The sequence below is a fragment of the Puma concolor genome, chromosome D1, assembly GCF_028749965.1.
Source record: "Puma concolor isolate L17-30 chromosome D1, mPumCon1.1.hap2, whole genome shotgun sequence".
Lineage (NCBI taxonomy): Eukaryota > Metazoa > Chordata > Mammalia > Carnivora > Felidae > Puma > Puma concolor.
This window is the reverse complement of record NC_141676.1, coordinates 14027164-14051066: the sequence shown is the minus strand read 5'-3', so window position 1 is coordinate 14051066 and position 23903 is coordinate 14027164. Positions and strand designations below refer to the sequence as shown.

The following is a 23903-nucleotide window of genomic DNA, read 5'->3' as shown; positions in this document are numbered from 1 at the left end:
GGTCTTCTTATTTTCTAGAATTAGAAACAGAGTCACACAGTTTAAGCCGATTGTCCAAGGGGTCATAGTTAATAAAGGAAAGGCTTGGCATTCAAGCTCAGGCAGCCTTCCTTCCAGAATAGTAAGTTCTACCAAAGACACGCTGCTACCTTTGCTTGAGCTACACAAAGGTGTGTTTAAGGGTGTATTTGAACATAATTTCAGTGGTCTGTCAAGGCTGCAGTGGCCTGAACCAGACTCTTTGGATCATGCTGACGTCCCAGAATTGGCCTGGGTTCTTGTAGAAAAAGTCAAGGTTAGCTGAACTACAGTCACATTTTTAGTTGATTGGGAAAGAATTACAAGAAATATCAGGAGGAGGAAGTTTGATTTATTTACCCTCTTGTATTAAATTAAGCATTCGTTATGCTTATTTTCTTAACTTTAACAGCTTTAAGGTTTCACAACCTTTATCCAAGGCTTTCCTTGAGGCATCTTTAACCTCTTTGTTCCTTAGACTATAGATCAGGGGGTTCAACATCGGGATCACCACCGTGTAGAATACAGACGCCATTTTGTCCGTGTCCAGGGAGTGATTTGATTTGGGCTGTAGGTACATAAAGATCAAGGTGCCATAGAAAATAGTGACAGTCACCATATGGGAGCCACAGGTGGAAATGGCCTTGCGTCGCCCCTGAGTAGAGCGGATCCTTAAGATGGCAGCAATGATAAAGATGTAGGAGGTGAGAACAATGGAAGAGGAGCAGATCATATCAAAACCAGCAAAGGCAAAGATCAGAATTTCCTTCACGTGTGTGTCTGAGCAGGACAGAGCCAAGAGAGGAAGGTCATCACAGTAGAAATGGTTAATTACATTGGGGCCACAGTAAGTTAGATGGAAGGTGATAATGGTATGGAATAGGGCAACCAGAAAGCTGTATATATATGGAACTGCCACTAATTGAATGCAGAGTCTTTTTGACATCAGGGTTGAATAGTGCAGGGGACTACAGATGGCCACATAGCGATCATAGGCCATAGAAGCCAACAGGAAACACTCGGTGATCATGAAGGTGAGAAAGCAGCCCAGTTGTGTTGCACAAGCATAGAAAGGAATAGTGTTGATTTCCACAACAAAATTCACCATCATCTTTGGTGTGATAGCAGAGGAGTAGCAAAGGTCAACAAAGGCCAAGTGACTGAGGAAATAATACATAGGCGAGTGGAGTCGAGCATCAATCCTGATTAAAGTTATCAACCCCAGGTTGCCCAGCACTGTGACCAGATAGATGATGAAAAACACCACAAAGCATGGGGCCTGAAGCTCTGGCTGGTCTGTGATTCCCTGGAGAATGAATTCAGTGACATGGGTGATATTGGTCTCAGCCATTTATTTAAGTGAATTTTACTGATTTCACTCCAAGTTGAAGAATAAAAATGGCACTTCTCATGGCCACTGCCACTGTTGGCAAAAGGTGATCGCTGGTGTCTTCTTGCCTTAAATCGTGTTGTCTTGTGGGCAAAAAGTACACCTTATATCTTGGATAACATGCAGAGGACTCTTGGCTCAGGGAGAGGAGTCCTTTACTCTCACAATAGCCTTCTTAAATGTTGTTTTGCCTTGTAATTTTAGAAAATATGGAAGTGTGCTGGTTAAAATTGTAATGCTACCTGAAAGAAAACACTTGAGACAACAAACACTGACATTTCAGCATTTTTGCTGCCACTATCTTTTTTCTGTATTTATAAATATGGCAGCACAAAAATGTGTAACTCATAAATGAAGCTATTTTAACTTTTTTCAACATATTTGCATGTTTCCACAGGCTTAAAAAACATCAAAATAATCTACTATGACTTACTTGCTTTCCTATATCCCCTCCTTCACTTACATAGACTAAGTACTTGAGGCTGTAGAAACTAGAAGAATATTAATCAGAAATATAGAAGAAACATGCAATTTTATTTGTATAGCAATTAGGGACTCATTATTTTTTTCCAATTCAAAATTCACAACATTCTAATGTTTCTTGTCCAAAGAATTAACATTAATTAAGTAGTCTATCATATAACTTGTTAAACTACAGGGAGATAGCCATCTTTCCCCATAAACATGTGTCTGTATACTCCAAGGGCTTAAAATATCAAAGCACTTACTCTAGTAGGTTCTAGACATATCAACAACATAGCCTAAGGAAATAATCAGCGGCAAGCAGAGTTTAATAGAAACATGTATAGCTAGGTGGAGTTCTTAATGCATGCTTCAGAATAATTGCAACTCTTTCTAGTTCTACCAGCCTTAAAAAGAGGACTAATCTCATTAAGCTCAATATTAGCCTATTTGAATTTAGTTTTGTCCTTTGCTTTATATTCTACAGAATATAACTACAAAATATTAATAAAGAAAGGCACCTTGAGAAATTCATCATGTCTACTGCCTTCATATTTCAAATTTTATTTTTTTCTACTGTTATTATGTACCTGCTGCCACTGAAGGCTGTTCTTATCAGAGACTCTATTTTTTGTCATACATGAATTAACTTATGCCAGTCTCTTGCTAATGCTATGACGAAGGTTCTATCCCAACATCCCTGATTGACATTTGCAAAAACCCAGGCTTATGGCTGTGGTCAGAGTAGGTGGTATAATGTGAGAGTGGCTGGGTTTGTTTGAAAGCAGAGCCCAGGGGGTGCCTGGGTGGCTCAGTAGGTTAAGCAGAGGACTCTTGATGTCGACTCAGGTCATGATCTCATGGTTGGAGAGATCAAGCCCCGTGTTGGGCTCTGTGCTGACAGCGTGGAGTCTGCTTGGGATTCTCTCCCCCCACCCCTTTCTCTGCCCCACTTCTCATTCACATGCATGCATGTGCTCTCTTCCTCTCTCTCTCAAAATAAATATAAACTTAAAAAAAAAAGCAGAGCCCATATTCCTAATTATCATGCTACACTGCCCAAAGTGCATGGCTTGCTCTTTTAGCTTTAATCGCTAGGATAGAATTTTAAATCTGGAAGATGTATTCATTTTTCTGTAATATCAAACAGAATGTTTCAAACTTGGAGAAGACAAATACGAAAGTGGTATTTTTTTTGAAGAGTCCTGGGCTTTCTATGCAGTTTGCCAAAGTAAAGTTGCAGGAGTCTGAGCTTTTAAAAAGTTATCAAGTAATGCTGTCCATTCTGCTAAATAACTGTTTCATTCAAGAATATTCAGAATTAAGGCCTCTCTTACTTGCTTATAGGGCTTGAACGCATTGAACGTTTTCTCACAAAGTCTTTTATTTCAATTCCATATGTGAAGTTATAATGTCAAACTTAATTGAAAATAATTATAAGACTGCCATGAGATGTATAAGTAAAGGAGACCTTCACTGAAAAAAATGGTGTCAGAGGAAAAGACCCATTTATAATTTGATAATATTTTACATAAAACAGCAAAGTCCATCTGTGCATTAGGATTTCTTATATCATTGCTTTTATTAACTTGATTGCAAAGTTTGTGGTGGTTACAAGGTGCATGTCAAATAAAATCAGAGGGAACCTTTTGAGAAGAAAAATACATCAATTAAAGCATTAAATATGGTGGTTATTTACTATTAATCAGAATATTTATGCACCACATTACTGCTAGAAGAACAAAGTTTACAGTGGAGGTGCCTATTAAGGAGGAGTTTTGGATTTCTAACTCAAGAAACTTAAATCACCTAGAAATAAAATTACTTATAAGCATCTGTTAAAGTTCTCATAAAATCCAACATTTATGATTTTGTATCTACCTTAGAACTCTATGGGTTATTTTATCAATTCCCCCTAATTTTTCAAAAGTAATTATTTTTCTCATAGCTTCCAATTACTCTCAGTAGGTTGTTCTGAAGCGACCACTATTTCAAAGTATTGCTAATATTTCTGTCATTTCCACATCTCTGGAATAGGGAAGTCCTCAAAATCATTGACGTATTTCACCTAAAGATTTATTTAAGAAGCATTGTTGTTTCTTGTTTTATTGCATCCTTCCTGAAGTGGGTTTTTCCTGGAACTTTACGGCACATTGGAAACACCTATGAAGTTTTTAACTCAGTGTCCCGGTACCCCCCAGCAATTTAACCAGAACATTTGGGCCGTACCCAGGCATCAGCATTTGCAAAGCCCCCTAGGTGGTTCCAATGTACAGACATGTTTGGGAATAAGTAGCCTGAAGAACGAATTTGTTAGAATGGCCAGCAGAGATCAACCATTCTTTGAAACTTACTTTTACTTCTCTTTTGGGTTTGTTTGCCTGGCCTATGGCTGAATTAGTTTGAATACTAATGACTCCACCAATGCAGTGGAATTCAAATTGGAGTATGGCTGTTTCTACTGACATGAAAAGACTCACCAAGGGTTATGTGGGCAAGAATACTTTGAAGAAAATTAATTTACAGGTCCTCCATTTTTTTTTATCTGTTCCTTTCCAAATATCATTTGCCTGAGAAGGCACTCGTACTCTTGGGTTTTTTTGTATCGTCCCTTTTCAAAACCCACACTTCTCACACTTGACAAATGAAAGGCATATCTCTCAGCCATCTGGAATCCTATTATGTTTCCTGGCTCCAACATTTGGGCATTTAGATGATTCTTTTCAGATCAACCTATAAATATACCCCTGGTTCATTAATAAATTCAATTTCAAATGAAAATTAAATATATATTGAATAATTATCCAACAACAATGGACTTATATAGATGATTTTAATCATTTAATTGTGATAATAACTCAGAAATATTTTACCACAATAACATATAGAAGCTATAAAATCTATTATTACAAAAATTAAATTCTAATCAGTGTGTGTATATTTGAATTTCAGAGAAGCAAAGCGAAGTAACCAGGGAAATAGTTACATTATAAAATATAATAAAATACATTATTATGGTGAAAATTGAATGGACAAATGAATTGAAAGAGAAAAAAAAAAGAAATGCTCTATTCTCTCTAATTGTACAAAGGAGTCTCTGTTTTCAATGGATGATGACAATTATTGATTACAATAATATGACACTATTTTTAATGAATTTAACTTTATATAGACATACATATGTATGTATGTAAAAATTCATATATATAAATATATAATGTCAATATTTATAATATAAAATTATCTTTTGTACTTATTTAAACTATTGGTGAAACATTTTAGGTGTTTACTTAACTATATATAATGAGGCAAATACTTTTTATTTTTAGTTATTTGAGTACGAAGATTAATCAGTAATAATCATTTTTATTTCTTTCTGGTAGTTGACTACTTTGTTAACAACTAGCAACTTCATTTATTTGATTCTCCATCATCTGTCTTTGTAGATTCTATTTTGCCCATCCGGTTTCTCAAAACACCGTTGCAAAACAAATTAAATATTTCCTTTATACTAATTCTTAAAGGCTTTGCCTTGCTTATTAAGGATTAGGGATGTATCTCTGACGTTCTACACAGGCTTTGGCAATTAACACAATGGCAAGCTTTGCACAGAGCAAGTGTGAAAAGAAGAAGGAAATAGTTACTGGGAAACATCTTCTTTACTATCCACAGCTCTATTAGTCAATAAATTGACTTGATTTACTTGGTGTCTCATCTTATCCAGGTCCTGCTCCCTGCTTTATAAGGGTCGGTATAGCTTTTCCAAGCCAAGCATCCTTCGTCCTTCACCAAGCTCGGTTTCCTCCCCAGAGGTGACCATCTTGCAAAGGCACACTGCACACCATCAGTGTACTGGGCATACAGATGTACAGATTGGAGACATTGTGACTTCTTTAGCCATAAGATGCTCCCTCTGTGTATCCCAAAACACGTACAACTGACATGACATGACATGACAAGATGTGACGTGATGTGATGTGACATGACACAACATGAAAAAGGGTGAGGAAGCCCTTGGTGTGAGTCGGACTGCCTTAAAGCCCTGCTTGAGGCCAAACACCTCTTCTGAGAAGGAATATTAGAAAAATGAAATACCAGGGGCACCTGGTTAAGCCAGGTTAAAGGTCCGACTTTGGTTCAGGTCACGATCTCACAGTTCCTGGGTTCCAGCCCGGAGTCAGTCTCGTGCTGACAGCTCACAGCCCAGAGCCTGTTTCAGATCCTGTCTCCCTCTCTCTCTCTGCCCTTCCCCCACTCACGTCCTGTCTTTCTCAAAAACAAATACACATTAAAAAAATTTAAAGTCAAATGAAATACTAGTGGATTTCTATTTTATTTCAAGTTTCAAAAATTACAGTGAGTATCCATTCTTTATTTAAAAGGGAAATTTTTACCATATATCTGGTGTTTTCCAAGAATAGAAAAACACTGTTGCCATTACTTCAGTTTAGAAACATTCCTGGTCACCCACTCTTATAAGAGAATTTTAGACAGGAGAGCCACCTGCCTTTGTATCTCTCCTCGGTTGGCCATATAACAAATAGCTTTTACGAGTACTGCTGTAGAGGAGAGGGTGGTTCTAGATGACCTGGATAACTCAATATGAGGTCATTTAAGGAGTGTGTGTGTGAGAGAGAGAGACAGAGAGAGAGAGAGAAGGGAGACAGAGAGGGGGCAAGAGGGAAGGGCAGAGAGTTAGAGACAAAGTAGTATTTTAAGGACAAGTAGACATCCTTTAGAAAGTACTGGCAAACAGAGTATGGAACTAAGAAATGTAGTTAGGATGTTATAGGTGTCATCTCTAAAAGCATACTGATTCTGGGGCACCTGCATGGCTCAGGGTCGGTTAAGCATCCTACTCTTGACTTGGGCTCAAGTCATGGTCTTGTTGTTCATGAGTTCCAGCTGCATGTCTGGCTCTGCATTGACAGTAAGGAGCCTGCTTGGGATTCTTTCTCTCTCTCTCTCTCTCTCTCTCTCTCTCTCTCTTTCTGCCTCTCTCTCTCTCTCTCTCAAAATAAATAAATAAACTTAAAAAAATATATTGAAAGCAGATGGATTCCATCAGATACCACAGCTTGCAAAGGGGAGAGGTTCCTAACGGGAAGCTAGGTTATGGGTGGAAGGTTGGCAATTCGCTCCACGTACAAATTCCATGACTCACCTGCTTAGCCATGATCCTGGCTCTTAGTGAGCTCATTCTGAAGGTGTTTGGGTGATTTACTAGTTCCTGGATCCCTTCGGGTTTAAATTTGATCCTCTGGAGATATCAGAAAGCTGCAGTATTTATTTTCCTATTTTTCTCAAATTAAGATAAGCTGGACAAATTATATTGAGGAGTTAAAAAATGTTTAATTATCTGTATTCCTGAAGGAACAATTTCCATGAAGGTAAAGGTAGACTATACTACTAGAAACAACACAAAAAGACTGTAAACCTGGTTCATTTGAATAAAAATTCAAGTTTTTTGAGAGGAAAACATCAACCCTTAAATACTGAGTAACTCACTTATGAGACCTTGGACAATGTCCAAATTCTTTCTAAGCCTCAATTTCCTTAATTGTAACATTCAGTAAAAATGGTCCATATTTTATGATTTTGTGAGTATTGAATAAATTAATGTACGGGAAGGACTCAGTAAACTCTATGGTAAATATTAAATGTTCAAAAGATATTTCCTTTGAAAAGTAAGAGGAGACAAAAAAATAAATAACACCAAAATAACCCAAAAACCTACCTAAAAACTAGAACTGCTTTCACCATAGTTTCAGATTTTGTCTTTGTGAATCTATACAAGAAGGGAAATGTGTTTTTATGAATGGTGAAATTCAGTTTCTCACCAAATTTCAAACTAGAAAGCCATTTTCAAGTCTAATATACATCATATGTTACTAGATACATGTGTGCATAATACAAAACTCATAGCAGAAGCCAAAACCACTGGAAAATCTGCCTACTGCTTCCAATTTGCCCCAATCATTTGCCCCTTCCAATCCAGCTTTGCCCCCCACCACTGAAGCCCGTTCTTTGTAGCTTGTCTGCCTATCATCTCACTGGTAAATACAACGGACGCTTTTCAACTCTTTGTCGGATTTCCTCTGAAATCTGAAAACGTTGTATATGGTCTCACTCCTTGTCTTTTGTTAAGCCACACTTTTTTTTTCAGTTTTGTTTCTTTTTTTAATCATGGGAAAAACACTTTTATATAAGATCAAACCCCATAACAACATTGTAACTGCGCAATACAGCACTGTCAGCTATAGACAAAATGTAGTACAGCAGAACTCTAGAACTTATTCATCTTACATAATTGACCTTTTCTATCCTTTAGCAATCAACTCTTATCTCCCCCACCCCCTTCCTTGTAAACCACCATCCTACTCTTTCTATGAGTCTGACTACGTCAGATACCTCATATCTAACATATGAAGAATAGAATAATGCGGTACTCGTCCTTCTGTAACTGGCTTATTACACTTAGCATAATGCCCTCCAGGCTCATTCATGTTGGCACATATGCAGAATTCCCTTCTTTATTAAGGCTGTGTGATATCCCATGGTAGATCCGTGCCACATTTTCTTTATTCATCACCCATCAGTGGGCATTCAAGTTGTTGCCACCATGTGACTACTGTGAATAATGATGCAAGGAACATGAGGACTCAGATATCTCTTGCAGATATTGATTTCAATTTTGGGGGGATACATATCCAGAAGTGAGACTGATGAATGATATAGTAGTTCTATTCCCACTTTTTGAGGAACCTCTATAATGTGGTCAAGAGCAGCGATACCATTTTGTATTCCTACCAATCATATACAAGGCAATTTCTCCGCATCCTCACCAGCACCAACCCTTGCTTGCAATTTCTCAAGGCTTTACAACGAATTATTTGCATCATCCTTGATATAAATATTTGAGGTCATCTAATTTGACATGATCATTTAAACAGATGAGGAAACTAAGGCTCCTCGACCTTGAGTAATTCTGTCTCTCAGTTTCCCCCTAAGAGCAAATAAAAGAGCATCACAGTCGTCATTAACAATAATATCCACAAACTCCTATTTAAGGTCACTTTTATTGCTCCAGACTCCACTCTGTGTATGTGTGTGTGTGTGTGTGTGTGTGTGTGTGTGACATATTTTATAAATATATTTTTATGTATTATATATAATTATATACAGCAGTACGTTTACTTTTCACAACAATCCTGCGACATAAGTGCCATTATTATTCCCATTTTAGAATGAGGAAACCAGACTACAGAGATTGGGCACCTTGCTCAAGGTCACCCGCTGAGTAAGTGGAAAAGCCGTGTTTTGACTGGCTGTAGAGTCGTAACCACTAACTGACACTCCTCTTCCTTCCCTTCTCTGCTCTAAACACAACCAGATTGACTGCATCTCCCAGTCATGGGTGAGGGCTGGCTCTAACTGGATGCAGCCAAAAGGGAGTTGTGACAAGAGGTGAGACTGCACCAGGAGAGGAAGGACAGGGCACTTGTCCCCTGCCCCTGCTCTCTCCTCGCTTTGGCACCATGTCTCAGACAGCAGATCAACCCTCTGTCCAGCTCCCTCCAGGAGCCCCACATCCACAACCTTGATCCCATCGGGCTCCTACATCTCCCTACGTCCCGTCAGACCTTTCGGTGGTGATGAGGTGGCACCGTTGTTAGGCTCTAGGCGCCTCACTAATCTTTCCTTATTGACGTCTCTTCATTTGAATTATATGGGTTGGTTCTCAAGATTCTGATCAACAATTCTCTAACTGCATTGCAATCAGGCTCATTTTGTGGTTGTTGTTTTTGAAAACTAAATGCTTTGGGAATTTGTTAGGAAGTAAGATCACATCTATTTATTTAAGTGAGAGTGGGTACATTCTAAGACCTTTGGAAAAATCAAACACTTCGGCCAGGACTTAAAGAACAGACACGATTACCATTCTTAGAAATAGGGAAATGATCTGTGAGGTGCATGGATCTTTACCGTCTGCTTAAGATATGAACTGTTTACATTTTATCCATGTAATCAAAATTATTTATCTTAAGTGAGATCAGTGTAGATATGAGGAAGAAAAAACATCTCTTGACAACTGTTAGGTGGGCCCTGGTCTGGTACTAAAAGTTAAGCTGTACTATCATATCAATAATATTATTGATAATAATATTGCTAATAAATTAATATCAATAATACCAATAATTTCACAGAACACCAACATGAGAAAAGTTTACTTGGTAACAGTAATGAAGCAAGACAAAAACAGGGTCACTCAGTAATAGTGTCAGAGATCTAGACAAAATCAAGAACACTGTTTAGACCACAAAAATGGTCCAACATTCTTTTCCTCTGGCTACTATAAGGGACTGTTGCTTCATTACCAATTAAAGCTTTATCCCTACTCCAATTTGTCCGTGTTCTATATAGGAACCATTAACGTACCAAATCATAAAAACGTGTCACTCCATGACAATACCCAATCCAGAGTGCCACCATGCTTTCTTGAACCCTACTCTAAATAACCTCATAGGATGCAATCCCACAGCAAGCTTGATTCCCGTGGTGTACAACGTCCATTGTTAAAACACACAAAAGTAACACAACTTTGACCAGAGATTGTTCCTGGTGATCTTTGCCTGGAGCACACTGACAGATGAAATGGAGTGAATTCTGGGATTTATTTATTTGGAAATAAAGATGTATTTATTTCCAAATAACTTTGGGGGCTAATGTATGAGGTAAGTAAGAAGTATGGATAACATATACCTGACCATTGGGCATCTGGGTGGCTCAGTCAGTTAAGCGGCTGACTTTGACTCAGGTAATGATCTCATGGTTGGTGAGTTCAAGCCCCATATTGGCCTCGCAAAGCCCACTTCAGATCCTCTGTCTCCTCTCTCTCTGCCCACCCCCACTCTCTCTCTCTAAAAAATAAACATTTCATATATATATATATATATATATATATATATATATATATATACCTTATCATGAATGGAGACACTGAAGCTGGACAATTGTTATTGGGGTAAGGATTATTGTATCAAATCTTCTAATTCTGTATATGTTTGAAAATGTCCATAATAAAAATGGTTATTAATAATAATTAGTCCATTTACTGAAGGGAGAAAAATGTTTTAAAAATTGTAAGTAGTCATATTAGTTGGGAGGGTTAAAATATCAGTACACAGCTATTAAAAATATGATCATAGGGGTGCCTGGGTGGCTTAATTGGTTAAGCTTCCAACTCTTGATTTCAGCTCAGGTCATGATCTCAAGCTCATGGGCTTGAGCCCCTTATGGGGCTCTGCACTGAGAGCATCTAACCAGCTTGAGATTCTCTCCATCCCTCTGTCTACCCCTCCCCCACTCACACTCTCTCTGTCTCTTTGAAGTACTATCACAGAGGCCAAAAAATCTGTAGAATGGAAAGATAGCAGACATAGATTTTTTTTTTAAAGAAAGAAATAAAAATATGTTTCACAAATAATGTGATCAGCAAAACCCAAGAAAATCAGTGAATTGGAATAATAAAATTTCACCAGAAATAGCACCTTTATATACTAGAAATGTGAAAAACACAATAGGAAAAGATTTATGAACAATATTGTGAGGTGTATTATATATGTGTGTATTAGACTAATACATACATTAAAAATATTCAAATAAAAAATCACTAAGGAAATACAATTTTTGCCTTAGAAATAATAATAATCTCCGATATTGTTTCTTTTCTCTTAGATCATTTTTTCTAATAGTTCCATTATTTACTAAAAATTATTAAAATTATTTATTTTTTTATATTATTTTCCAAGTAGCTTAGAGTCCAATGAGAGAGACAGACATGGAAAATCTATATTATGATGTAGCATGAAAAATACAATAGTGACATAAAGAAGAAATAGAGTATCCTGCAAAATGATCATTCAACATTCTTCCCCCTTTGGGGAGAATCAGGTAAAGAGAAAATTGTGAATTGCCTGAAAATTTTACCGAGATGTTAACTGTGACGTTGTACTAGGAAGGTGAGAAGGTATTAGCCATTACAGAGAGGAAAAGCTGTGGGAAAGTATTTCAGTGACGCAGGATATGCAGAGACAAGATGTGCAGCCACAGTCAAAGAAGGAGAGGCATTTTATAGTGGACAGTGAGAGAGAAAAAGCAGGGGAAATTAGAAAAGACAGCCAGGGCCATGAACACAGAACATTGTAGATCATAATAAACAGTTTTGCCTAAACCTCATAATAGAAACGATAGAAATGTCTTCTATACAAGATTGATATATCAGATGCATTTCAAAAGCTCCCTCAAAAAAAAAAAAAAAACATAATGGCTTAACATTATGGAATTACATGCAATGAATTTGAAAGAGACTGATATGTAGAAACATTAAAGCTTGTGGAATTTGAAATAAATAAAAAAGAAAACTACATGTTGCAGCTGATGTGTACACCTTGAAAAATGAGAGAATTTAGGAGTGTGATTGATAGTTTACTATTCCCTGGGACTGATGCAAAATCCATTGTTTGAGTGAGATTCTTGTTTGGGGGAGAATAAGAATTTCTTTTTGATCACTATGTATGTGGATCTCTTTAGTACCTTGCCAGGCACATAATAAGCACCAACAAATTCTCGTCACTGTTATTATTATGATCATTATCATGCTACTCATAGCCATTGCAACATCACCAACTTGGCAGTTTGCAAAGCAATTTAATAGCCATTATGAGTTAACGCCCCAAAGTAGCCCTGTGCGATGTTAGTATTTTCATTTCTTAATTTAGGCTCAGAATTTATTTCCTTCCCAAGAGCACACAGGTAGGTAGTAGGAAGGTGTGTGTGCAAACCTAGATCTGGCTTCACATCTCCTTTTCTTCCCCCTACACTACTTCGTCTCCCGGAGGAGGGTGGTTTAAGGTAGAGGAAATGGCCATCCCTGAGGAATCAGATGATTAATTTCACACACTCACACTAAACTGTAGATTCATTCATCCTGAGCTGAAACTTTAAGTTTGCTGAGGTGGGTTTCAATTAAAACATCCCCATGAAAAAGCTGAAAACCTAGTCATTTTAATAAGGCCCCTTGAAACTGATTAGCAAGTAGTCTACTTGAAGCAATGCCCGTAGGGAATTGATTGCAACGAAGAGTTTTATAATAAGACACAGAGAGACAGTTTCATCATCAACGCTGAAGCAAACTCGGACTTGGTTTTTTTTCTTAATGACCACCAATTATTGAATTAAAATCACCAGATGAACAATGGTGGTGACAGAAGCTGACATTTTTCTTGACTTCTCAGATATGCAGAACCTTTGTAGCCTGAGTAAAAATGGAAATGCTAACTAATGGCTTTCATATTCTGTAGTAGGGAGGGCAGTAGGCCCTCTGGAACTTCTCGATCCTGTCAAGATACTGCATGGCCACCAGGAACACATAACTTGGAAACATAATCAGTAATGGAAATCGTTCAAGTTCCATGTCAAACTATTACTTTTTTCACAATTCCCATTTTGACATGTGCTGTGACCAGACGGTCCTGCTAGAATGCACTGAAGGAAAATAATGGCTATTAAATCCTTCAGTGAACAAAGAAAGCCAAAAGAGTCTGCGAGGCAAAAGCCTACTCAAAAGAAGAGAAGATAGAAACATGAAATAGAAAACATGCATACTAGCGGTGAAGTGTGGGATATGAGACACGTGCACACTTGGGATGCAAGTGACCGTCTCTGAGCTGCAATAATTAGGTGAAGCCTTGGTTTCTGCAAACCTTCTGAATGTGCATTATAGACTGAGCTATGAGAAGATACTCAGGGTTATGTCTGATCATTTTCTAGAAACAGAACAGGACCCAAAAACCTCATCACAATGCAAACATTATATTGAAAGGTATCAAACAGTCACTCCATGAAAAACAAATAAACGTGCTTGGAGGAATAAATCAAATTTGAGCTTTAAAAGTATCAGGCAAGGGGCACCTGACCTGCGTGGTTCAGTTGGTTAAGTATCTGACTCTTGAATTTGGCTCAGGTCATGATCCCAGGGTCATGGGATTGAGCCCGAGAGCACTGAGGGTGGAGGCTGCTTAAGACCCTCTCTCTCGGGGCGCCTGGGTGGCGCAGTCGGTTAAGCGTCCGACTTCAGCCAGGTCGCGATCTCGCGGTCTGTGAGTTCGAGCCCCACGTCGGGCTCTGGGCTGATGGCTCAGAGCCTGGAGCCTGTTTCCGATTCTGTGTCTCCCTCTCTCTCTGCCCCTCCCCCGTTCATGCTCTGTCTCTCTCTGTCCCAAAAATAAATAAAAGTTGAAAAAAAAATTAAAAAAAAAAAAAAAAGACCCTCTCTCTCTCTCTCTCTCTCTCTTTGCTCCTCTCTCCCCTCTTGCACACACGCATGCTCTCTCTCTCTAAAAAATAAAAAAATAATAATAATAAAAAATACAAGTATCAGGGGAATAACAGCATAAGTGTGTGTATTTAAATAAAAACTGAAAAAAAAATGAAAGACATGTGGAAGATTATTTATTAAGTGCCAAACTGGGTAAAGAAAAAAAAAAAGCTTTATGTAAATTGTTAGTGATTAAAAATACAAGGAAAAAAAGAACAAAACAGAAGTCTTGTTTTAGCTGTTTTTTCTTTTTCTGTAGTTCCTGACAAAAATGGGGACCTAATAAAGTATTATTGAACAATATAAATAAATCTCTTGGAAAATTTTTGGCAACTTGACTCCAGAAGTGGCAAGCTTATAATTTTAAAATGGTGTTTCCTCTTTTATTATATTTATTTAATCATTAGATTAAATAATGGATCTTATTGGTAAGTAATTGGATTTTACTCTGGTAAGATATAAATTTCTAATATTTAAATATTATTAAATATTTAAAATATAAATGACTAATTTACATTTTACCAATGATTAAATAAATAAATAAATAAATAAATATAGAGTAAAACCTCGATTTGTGAGCACAATTTGTTCCAGAAATGAGCTTATAATCCAAAGCACTTGTATATCAAAGAGAATTTCGAGAACCATTGGCTCAGTTGTGATCATGTGACATTCGGCATCACGTACTACTTGTATCACATGACATCGCTTTTTATCAAATTAAAATTTATTAGAAACGTTTGCTTGTCCTGCAGAATACTTGCAGGTGCAATTCAAGGTTTTAATCCATATTTATTTAATCATAAAAGAGAAAACACCATTTTTAAGGAGTGAATCAGGCAAAGTGATATATACATATATATATATATATATATATATATATATATATATATGTAATTATTAATGTTAGTGCAGAAACAATACAGCAGTGTTGGGAATCAAATTTGTTGAGTCTCTACTTAGTATCAGGAACTACAGATAAAGAGACCCGAATCTGCCCACACAATAAATAACAAAGAGATGACAAACTAACCAAGTAAAAATATTGTACATGATATTGAGAAAAATAAAGTAAATTGAGGAAAGGCAGCAGTAGTCGTGTCAATGTTTATAAAGCACATATGCTAATCCAAACACGATTCTAGGTCTTTTCACACTTTTATTCATTTAATTCTCAAGCAGCAGTTGAGGCAACTACTATTATCATTACATTTATTTATTTGTTTGGGGAGAGAGAGAATCCCAAGCAGGCTCCACACTGTCAGTTCAGACCCCTACACGGGGCTCGAACTCAGGAACAAGACCATGATGCGAGCCAAAATTAAGAGTCAGATGCTTAACTGACTGAATTACCCAGGCATCCCACTATTTTTGTTTCGAAGATGATGAAAACAAGACCCAGGATGTTACATGACCAGGTACTATAATGGCAGATTGAAGAGTTTAAGACCCAGATAATCTGGTTCCAGTGTTCTCACACTTTACCACTGTGAAGGAGTGGAGGAGCAAGGCATCTAAAAGCACTGTAATACTGGGATAAAAACAAATTCCTAAGGCTGGTGTGACCTGGGGTATTCCAAGCCAGTGTGGACAGAAAGACGGGAAAGGGGTATAGGGATTAACATAGCTGAGGTTCAGAAAGCCAACAACGGCCAGATCATTGCTAGTCTTGCACACCCGTGTAAGAATTTTGGGTTTTACTCCAGGTGAAATGGGCAACCATTGCGGGATTATGTGCCAGGGAGTGAAAGCGCGTGGGATACCATTTAGAATAATTACTGTGTTGAAACACAACTGTAGAGGGAAAGGGAGATGGATGAGATGATGGAAGGGCAGAGTAACACAGTGGTTGGTAAAAAGATGCTGGATACAGTGAATGTAACAGCAACCAGAATTCCTATCAGATTGGAGTAGGATAGGAGCAAGAGGAGTCAAGGATCACTCCAAGGATTTTTGCCTGGAGCAGCTAGAGAGAGAGAGAGAGAGAGAGAGAGAGAGAGTTGAAATAAGAAGAGCTATAGAGGAGAAGTCTTGTGGTGGAACTCAGTTTTGGACGATAAACCCAAGATGCTTGTACACATCCAAGTAAAGATGTCAAGTAGGCTGCTGAATGTTTGAATCTAGAAATCAGAGGAGTGTACTGGGGTGAAGACTCACACTGGGAGTCACTGACATACGGACACTCTTAGATGGAATAAGGCTGAGTGAAATTGGCAAGTAAAGGAAAATGTATAGATATAAACAGACAAAATGGCAAAGAACTGAACTTGTGACTTGCCAACACAGAGAAGTGAAGGTGACAAGGAGGAACCAACCAGCCAGAGAAAGAACATCCAGGAGGAATATCAGTGGATATGGGAAACCAAGTGAAAAAAGCTAATCCAGGAATCATCAATTTGGCAAATTTGTCGATAAAAGTTGTTAACTACATAATATACTCTTGTTAAGGGGATTTTGGAAAGAATAACGGGGTGAAAGTCTACTGGAATGATTTGGAGAGAAGTAGGAGGATATAAATTGCAGGCAATGTGTAAACACAAACAGCTTTCTAAGGAACACTGCCAGGAAAAAGAAAAAAAAAAAAAAACAGCAATAAGCAAAAAGTTTTAAACTAGACATATCCTGTTATTCAGCATTTCTATTTTTTATCATTCTACCCTAAAATACTGGATCCTTCTAAACAAATTTTGAATAAAAGAATTATTATTTTACTAATTAAAAATCATAAACCGTATAAATAGGAAGTGTTTTATATATATATATATATATATATATATATATATATATATATAGCAGAAAACCTGCTTTGGGAAGAAATTTGAATAGTATGTAAAATCCTGATGCACTGCTGGTAAAAAATGGTAATTATATGTAGTAAATTGTCATGCACTCTATGAGTCCAATTTAGTAAAATACATAAAAATATAAAGAAAAAAGTAAAGCAAAAGTCTCCCTAAACTTGAAGAACAGTTACCTCTGGTAGATGATATATATTTATATGTGACATTTTCTTTTATTAAAAAACATTTTTAATGCTTATTTATTTTTGAGAGAGAGAAAGAGAGAGAGAGAGAGAGAGCATGAGTGGGGGAGAAGCAGAGAGAGAGGGAGACAGAATCCGAAGCAGGCTCCAGGTTCTGAGCTGTCAGTGCAGAACCCCATGCGGAGCTTGAACCCACGAACCATGAGATCATGACCTGAGCCAAAGTCAGCCCCTTAACCAACTGAGTCACCCAGACACCCCGACATGTGTTTATTTTTGTATTTGTATGTATATCTTCCTACATGTAAAATTTCACAATCAGCATATATATGCATGTACTTTATATTATGCAAAAGATTTTCTTTTTTCTTTTTTTTTCAAAGAAAGTATATATGAAATATTTTTGATAGGTTTCTAAAACTCTAAGGTCTTTACTATAATCAGAAGCTGGTTGCTTTTATTTCATTGTTTTAGTAAATAAAATGATATTTTCAAATTGTAAATTAATAAGAAAGACATGGATTATTCAATTAAATAACATCAGGGCAATTAGCTATTTGGACAAACTATTAGCTCAGGTTCTTGCCTCAGGTCATCAACTAATTAATGCTACATGACCTTAAAAAATTAAATGTCAACTCCCCAAAATAAAAATAAAGAGGGTTTGTTATTATTTCAATGCCTATGCTCAGCAAAGAAAAAATAAACAGAATTGTTTGCTTAAACACTTAAAACATCTGGGTGTAAAACACATTCAGTTAGATAAGACAAATGATTAAATCAGAATCCCTCTAAGGTCACAGGGACAGGAAGGGACAATTATAAATAAATGATGAAAACATTTCAGAAATGGTGGTGAGCTTTCAACTGCTTGCCATTTGGTTTTGATTTTCTTTGTTTTGTTTATACAAATTAGATTGGACATAGGTAACCAAAGACTAGTGATTTCATGGTGAGATCATTCTAGTTTGAATATGAACTAATGCTAACTTTGTTTTTATGGACTAAATCTTTTTCTAATTAGAACTTTCTAATCATGTTTGTCCCCTGGAGGGTCAGTGACCCTAGGGCAATCATGTCTGGGGAAAACTGGGAATTAACTCTCTAGGGAATAAAGACTGTTGTCTAAAGGCCTATATCACACATTCACATACCCTTCCTATCTGAGCATCATTGAAAGGAGGCTTCTGCGAAAACCTTCAGGGGAAGATTTTTTTCTACAACTAGGTAGGTTAAATCGGTACGGTTGGTCATTTGCACAGACTTCCTTCCCCAAGTCATCCAGTTTTCCCCACTAAAAAGAAAGTGGATGACCCTATCTAATTCTGCTCCAACTGGATGAAGCTGGCATTTATACACAAGAATGAGTGAAATAACCCTCCTAACACTCCCAAAATAAATTTATTTATTTATTTATCCCCCTCAATAGCTCCCTGAGACTCAGGCTTCCTTTAAAAGAAAACATGTTTTATCTGCTGATAAAATTTCAGAAGCCAGTGCCTGTAGAAGACAAGCATTTGTGGATGAGAGTTGCCTTTCTCTCAGGAGAAAAAAAAAATGTGTATCAAAAAGACATTCATAAGTGAAGGTAATACATAAAAATGGGAGTGGACCTTTTCAAAATTTGAAATTGATGGAAGTGTGGGTTTTGAAGGTCCCCCCCCCTTTTTTTTTTAATGGATGTACAAGGAAAGAAAATCAGCCTGATTCCAGTATGTGTGTGCAAAGAAAAGTAACCCAATACCAAAACTTACACCTCTCAAACATCAAAGGCATCCCATGTCTCGAAGTGGGGAATGCTGACCATATCTGTCCACATCTGTACTTTCTCTTTTCCTTTTTTTAAAATTTGTTTCTTTGTTTGTTTGTTTATGGAGGGAGGGGATGCGCAAGGAGAAAGGGAGAGAGAGAATCCCAAGCAGGCCCCGCAATGCGGGCTCAATCTCATGAGCCATGAGATCATGTCCTGAGCCAAAATCAAGAGTTGGACGCTTAATCGACTGAGCCACCCAGGTGCCCTTTCCACTTTTCCTTTTGTTCCACATCTAGAACAGGGAACTCTAGCACACAGCTATGGTAAGACGCCAGCTCAGAAAGGCAAGCCAATTCAAAAATTCTGTCCAAAAACACCTCTCACAAGGTGAGTTTTTCTTCTACGGAGGAGAAAGTAAATGGATGAGACAGAAAACTGTTTTCATGTCAGATATTATGTATGCAGGTATGTATGTGTTGTGTGTGTTTGTAGGCATACATATATATGTGTTTATCTACACATGTACACATTACATATATGTCTGTATGAATGCATATATGTATTTGTGTGTATATATATGTGTGTATGCATACATATACATTTAATTTGGAGAATGTATTAGGTATCATTTACAGTATTAAGCTGAATTAATAAATGAAGAAGATAAAATTTGAAAGGCTATTTTTCTGGCCACTCATACAAAACTGTTACAAAAAAGCTTCTCTTGGGTTAGTGTGTTTGGGGAGGAAAGGAGATTATTCTATTTCCCACACTTTTGTGTGTTTTAGCTTCAGAATGTACAGTTCATTGAGGTTAAATATGAGGAGAAATAAACACATCCCATTTCAAATCTCCTTTCTAGCTATCATAATTTTATGAGAACAAAAATTGAAGCCCCATTAGAATTAAAGAATTAATCTTATTTCTTTGTATGTGACTCATCTATGGTTATCATAACCTATGTGGTGTGGTTATTGGGAGTTATATGCCTCTTTCCACCTCTGAGACTGTGAATGCCAACTTTAATTTTGGGAGGAAAATGAAAGATGAAAAATTCTCACCGTATTAAATACATACCCACATACATACATACATACATACATACATATAATTTTTTCTTTGTTATTTTTACTACATAGCCATCAATTGATTTTTTTTATTGGCCCTCATTCTTTGGTCTCATAAAATTATGATAGCTAGAAAGGAGAGTTTGAAATGGGATGTGTTTACTTGTTCTCATATTCCACCTCAATGAACTATAATTTCTGAAGCTAAAACATAAGAGTTGGCATCTGGTGACAATTCCTTGACCTAATAACTTGTCTCTGACTCTATTTTGTCTTTTTTCAGCAGCCAAGAGACTGGAATAAATGGTTGAAAGGAATAACACCAGGGTGACAGAGTTCATTCTTTTGGGCTTTTCTGTCCATAGAGAGATTGAAATCACTCTCTTTTTTCTCATTTCAGTAGTGTATACTCTAACTTTGGTAGGGAACCTTGGGATGATTTCATTAATACGATTGGATTCTCGACTTCACACACCCATGTACTTTTTTCTCAGCAATCTGGCCTTTGTAGACCTCTGTTACTCTTCATCAATAGCCCCCAAGTTCCTGCAGACCCTCCTGACCAAGCACAGGTCTATACCTTTCTATGCATGTGCAACACAGTTGGGCTTTTTCCTGAACTTCTTGATTTCAGAGATGCTCCTTCTTGCAGTGATGGCTTATGACCGCTATGTGGCCATCTGCAATCCTCTTCTCTACATGGTGAGCATGTCCCCAAAAGTGTGTATGCAACTAGTAACAGGCCCCTACTTATACAGCTTTTCTGTTGCTTTGCTCCACACAACCGTTACTTTCCAACTGATTTATTGTGGCCCAAATATCATCAATCACTTTTATTGTGATGATGTCCCTTTGATGGCCCTCGCCTGCTCAGACACCAGTCTCAAAGAAATCTTGATTTTCATCTTTGCGGGTTTCAACATGATCAGCTCTTTGACCACTGTTCTTATTTCTTACTTATACATCGTGGCTGCCATCTTGAAAATCCAATCTACAGAAGGAAGGTTCAGAGCTTTCTCAACCTGTGCATCTCATCTGACTGCTGTGACTATATTCTATGGGACTCTGATCTTCATGTATCTGCAGCCAAAATCAAACCATTCCCTTGACACAGACAAAATGGCCTCTGTGTTCTACACAATTGTAATTCCTATGCTGAACCCAATGATCTATAGCTTGAGGAACAAAGAGGTGAAAAATGCCTTGAGGAAGTTAATTGACAAATGTTATATCCTGCTTCTAACAAACTTTAAAAAATGACTTGGGGCAGTGTCTGACTTGGGGTACTGCCACATGTAGATATATTGTTTTTATAATCTTTTCAGTCTCTTGATGGAGTAAGTTCATTTTTATCATCCTTTATGGGAGTAAAATTATTTTGTACATGAATTCCATTTTTAATACCGTCTTTACTAAGATGAAATATTTAAAGGAGTAGAATTTAGACTTCTAGTAAATTCCAACTGTTTAGGTGTAGGACACTGAGAGCCCTTCCTGTTCCACTGATAGTAAGAATCAACAGTTTCTTTCAAAAGTGTTTCTGCTTTGTATACTGGTGGAGGACTGAGAAAGGGGCAAGGAAGGGGGTGAAGTAAATCTTTTGTCCATCCCCATGTCATTTTGTGCAAAAGCCTGTCCCCAACTGTATCTGGTCTGCTAACCATCACTCCTCACTCTACCTCTGACTACCACTAGTTCACTACTGGCCATTCCCTGGTATGACACAATTATCATGCCCTTTGAAAAGATGCCATTTTTTGCTATGTAAATCTGTGGATCAAGAGTACCTTTTAGAAAGCTACACTCCCCTTGGTAACCCTATCAAAGCAAAAATGTAGACCTATCCCGAAATTCCCTAAGCAAAGCTGTACTTTCCAAAGTTTCTCTGAAGTTGTGGGGATATGGGGACTTTACAAAGTGCTGGGGGACAGGCAGGGGTAGCTTAAAACAACATGATAATTATGGTTGTTGTCACATTTCAAGAATATAGCTCTATGTTGGGTTGATTATGTATAAAGCAAAATAATCCAAAACCACTTAAACTGTCAACTGTAATGTCATAGATTTGTGGTTTTTTTTTTTTTCACTCAAAAATTCAAATGTATAATGTCTACTGTCTGCTTCATATTGCGAGCTAAAACAAACACATTCCCTGCCTGATAGGGCTGAACAGTCTGGTACAGGAGACAAACGTCAATCAAATAACTACAAAAACAAATGTTTAATTCTGATATGAGTTCGGCTCAGAGGGAGTCAAAGGATCAGAAAAAAAAAAGGTGATTAAGTCCATTAATGCGCAACCAAGGCAAAATTCCAGCAGCATGAGCAAGTAGCCATAAGTGCCTTGAGAGGTCTGTTGAGTGTGGGAGCATTGTATTCATGTTCTCCTTGGAAAATAAGGGCACATGTAGGATAAGAAGGTCCCAGTAGGGAAAACAAGTATTCTAAGCCTGTTAAAAAGAAATAAAGGACAAATGATCAGTCCTGATTGTTTTTGGCGAAGCCCACCAGACTCCAGTACAAAAATCCCTTCCACTTTGCTAGTCTGCCAGTATGTTATGACATGTTTGGGTCTGGCTCAGACATATAGTTTAGGCTTTCATTCTGGCATGCTCGATACCCAGGATTTGGTGGGATGAATTTATCTTCTACAATGTATCGCTCTCGTCCGATACAACCTCCATAACTACTCTGAATGGTGGTGGCGGCGGTGGTGGGGGGAGAGTGGAGTGAAGGAATGAGTGAGTAAACAAAAGAAGCGCAGTATAGACTGCTTTCCTACCTACAAAAGCCCTGTCCCCTCTGAAAATCTCCTTCACAGGGGCGGAATGTGACAACGTCATTGCACTAGTAGACCTACCCCATAAGCACAGTACCTGGGAGTGATCACATGACTGAGGATAAGCCAATCAGATGTCTTTCAAGGGACTTTGACATAATTCTGTAATTCCAGTGAGAGTCAACTGATCACTTAATCTTAGGTTAAGTGAATTCTGGAGCTGGGGTTGCCAGTGTGACTTCCCCATGCACTGAGAAACAGAAAACTGGTCTGTAGAGAAAGAAAAATAAGAAATCCAAACAAGAGAAATCTTTGTTCTTATCTTTCAAGGCCCAAGTACTTGTTTTTTGTGAAACCTGGTTACATTCTCTGCTCTTGAGTTTCATAAAATACCATGGTGATTTTACTTAAAAACAAAACACACTTCCTTGTTATTTATTTTTATTAAGATACTTTGGGTGGTTTCTGTGTCTTTAAACTGAAACAATTTTTTTTTATAAGTGTTAATTCCTAACCTTGGGAGTTTCCTTGGTGAAATCTGAAACTGGCCCCATTACACAAGGGCAAAAAGAGACCAAAGAAAGAGGCAGAGCACCTCAGATTGGTAAGTGTCAGTTTTATACAAGGAAACTTACATGTGAGGCTTGTCTTGGGTGGCCATAAGACAAGTAAATGTCCACTGTCACCTGCCAGAATCTTAAAAGTTTATGTGGAGGCCTTAATGGGTTTCAGTCATGTATGTGTTGAGACGGTCTTCAACAACAACTTGCTCTTTCCAGTCTGTATCCTTGAAAATGATTCCTACTGTGGGAGAACCTTCCAAGGACAGGAGAAGGAGTGAGGAGCCTTCCGATTGCCCAGGTCCAGCTCAATGATCAACTGGCAGTCGTGTCCTCTCAATGACCTCCCCCATTTATTCTAAATAAATCAGTCTGCTGAAATATAAGACTGTGCCCTTCTGACCTATGTACTGTAGCATGTGTTAGAATGGATCTAATGGCCCAGGCAATATATTTTGTTCATTCAATAATGAAGTTAGGAACAATTAACGGTGAATAAAGTGAACAAACAA

At 37.6% G+C, this 23903-nt stretch overlaps 2 protein-coding genes across 2 annotated transcripts; one reads left to right on the top strand and one right to left on the bottom strand.

The window, feature by feature from the left end:
- Positions 1–409: 409 nt before the first annotated feature.
- Positions 410–1369, bottom strand: OR8U3 (olfactory receptor family 8 subfamily U member 3). Its single transcript, XM_025927934.1, has one exon. The coding sequence runs from the start codon at positions 1367–1369 to the stop codon at positions 410–412; it is 960 nt and encodes a 319-aa protein (XP_025783719.1).
- Positions 1370–20355: 18986 nt separating this feature from the next.
- Positions 20356–21312, top strand: LOC112865134 (olfactory receptor 8U3-like). Its single transcript, XM_025928177.1, has one exon. The coding sequence runs from the start codon at positions 20356–20358 to the stop codon at positions 21310–21312; it is 957 nt and encodes a 318-aa protein (XP_025783962.1).
- The last annotated feature ends 2591 nt before the right edge of the window (positions 21313–23903 follow it).

What these genes read in the sequence shown, in the direction of transcription:
- OR8U3 (XM_025927934.1), bottom strand. Translation starts at nt 1,369, where the DNA reads ATGGCTGAGACCAATATCACCCATGTCACTGAATTCATTCTCCAGGGA.
- LOC112865134 (XM_025928177.1), top strand. Translation starts at nt 20,356, where the DNA reads ATGGTTGAAAGGAATAACACCAGGGTGACAGAGTTCATTCTTTTGGGC.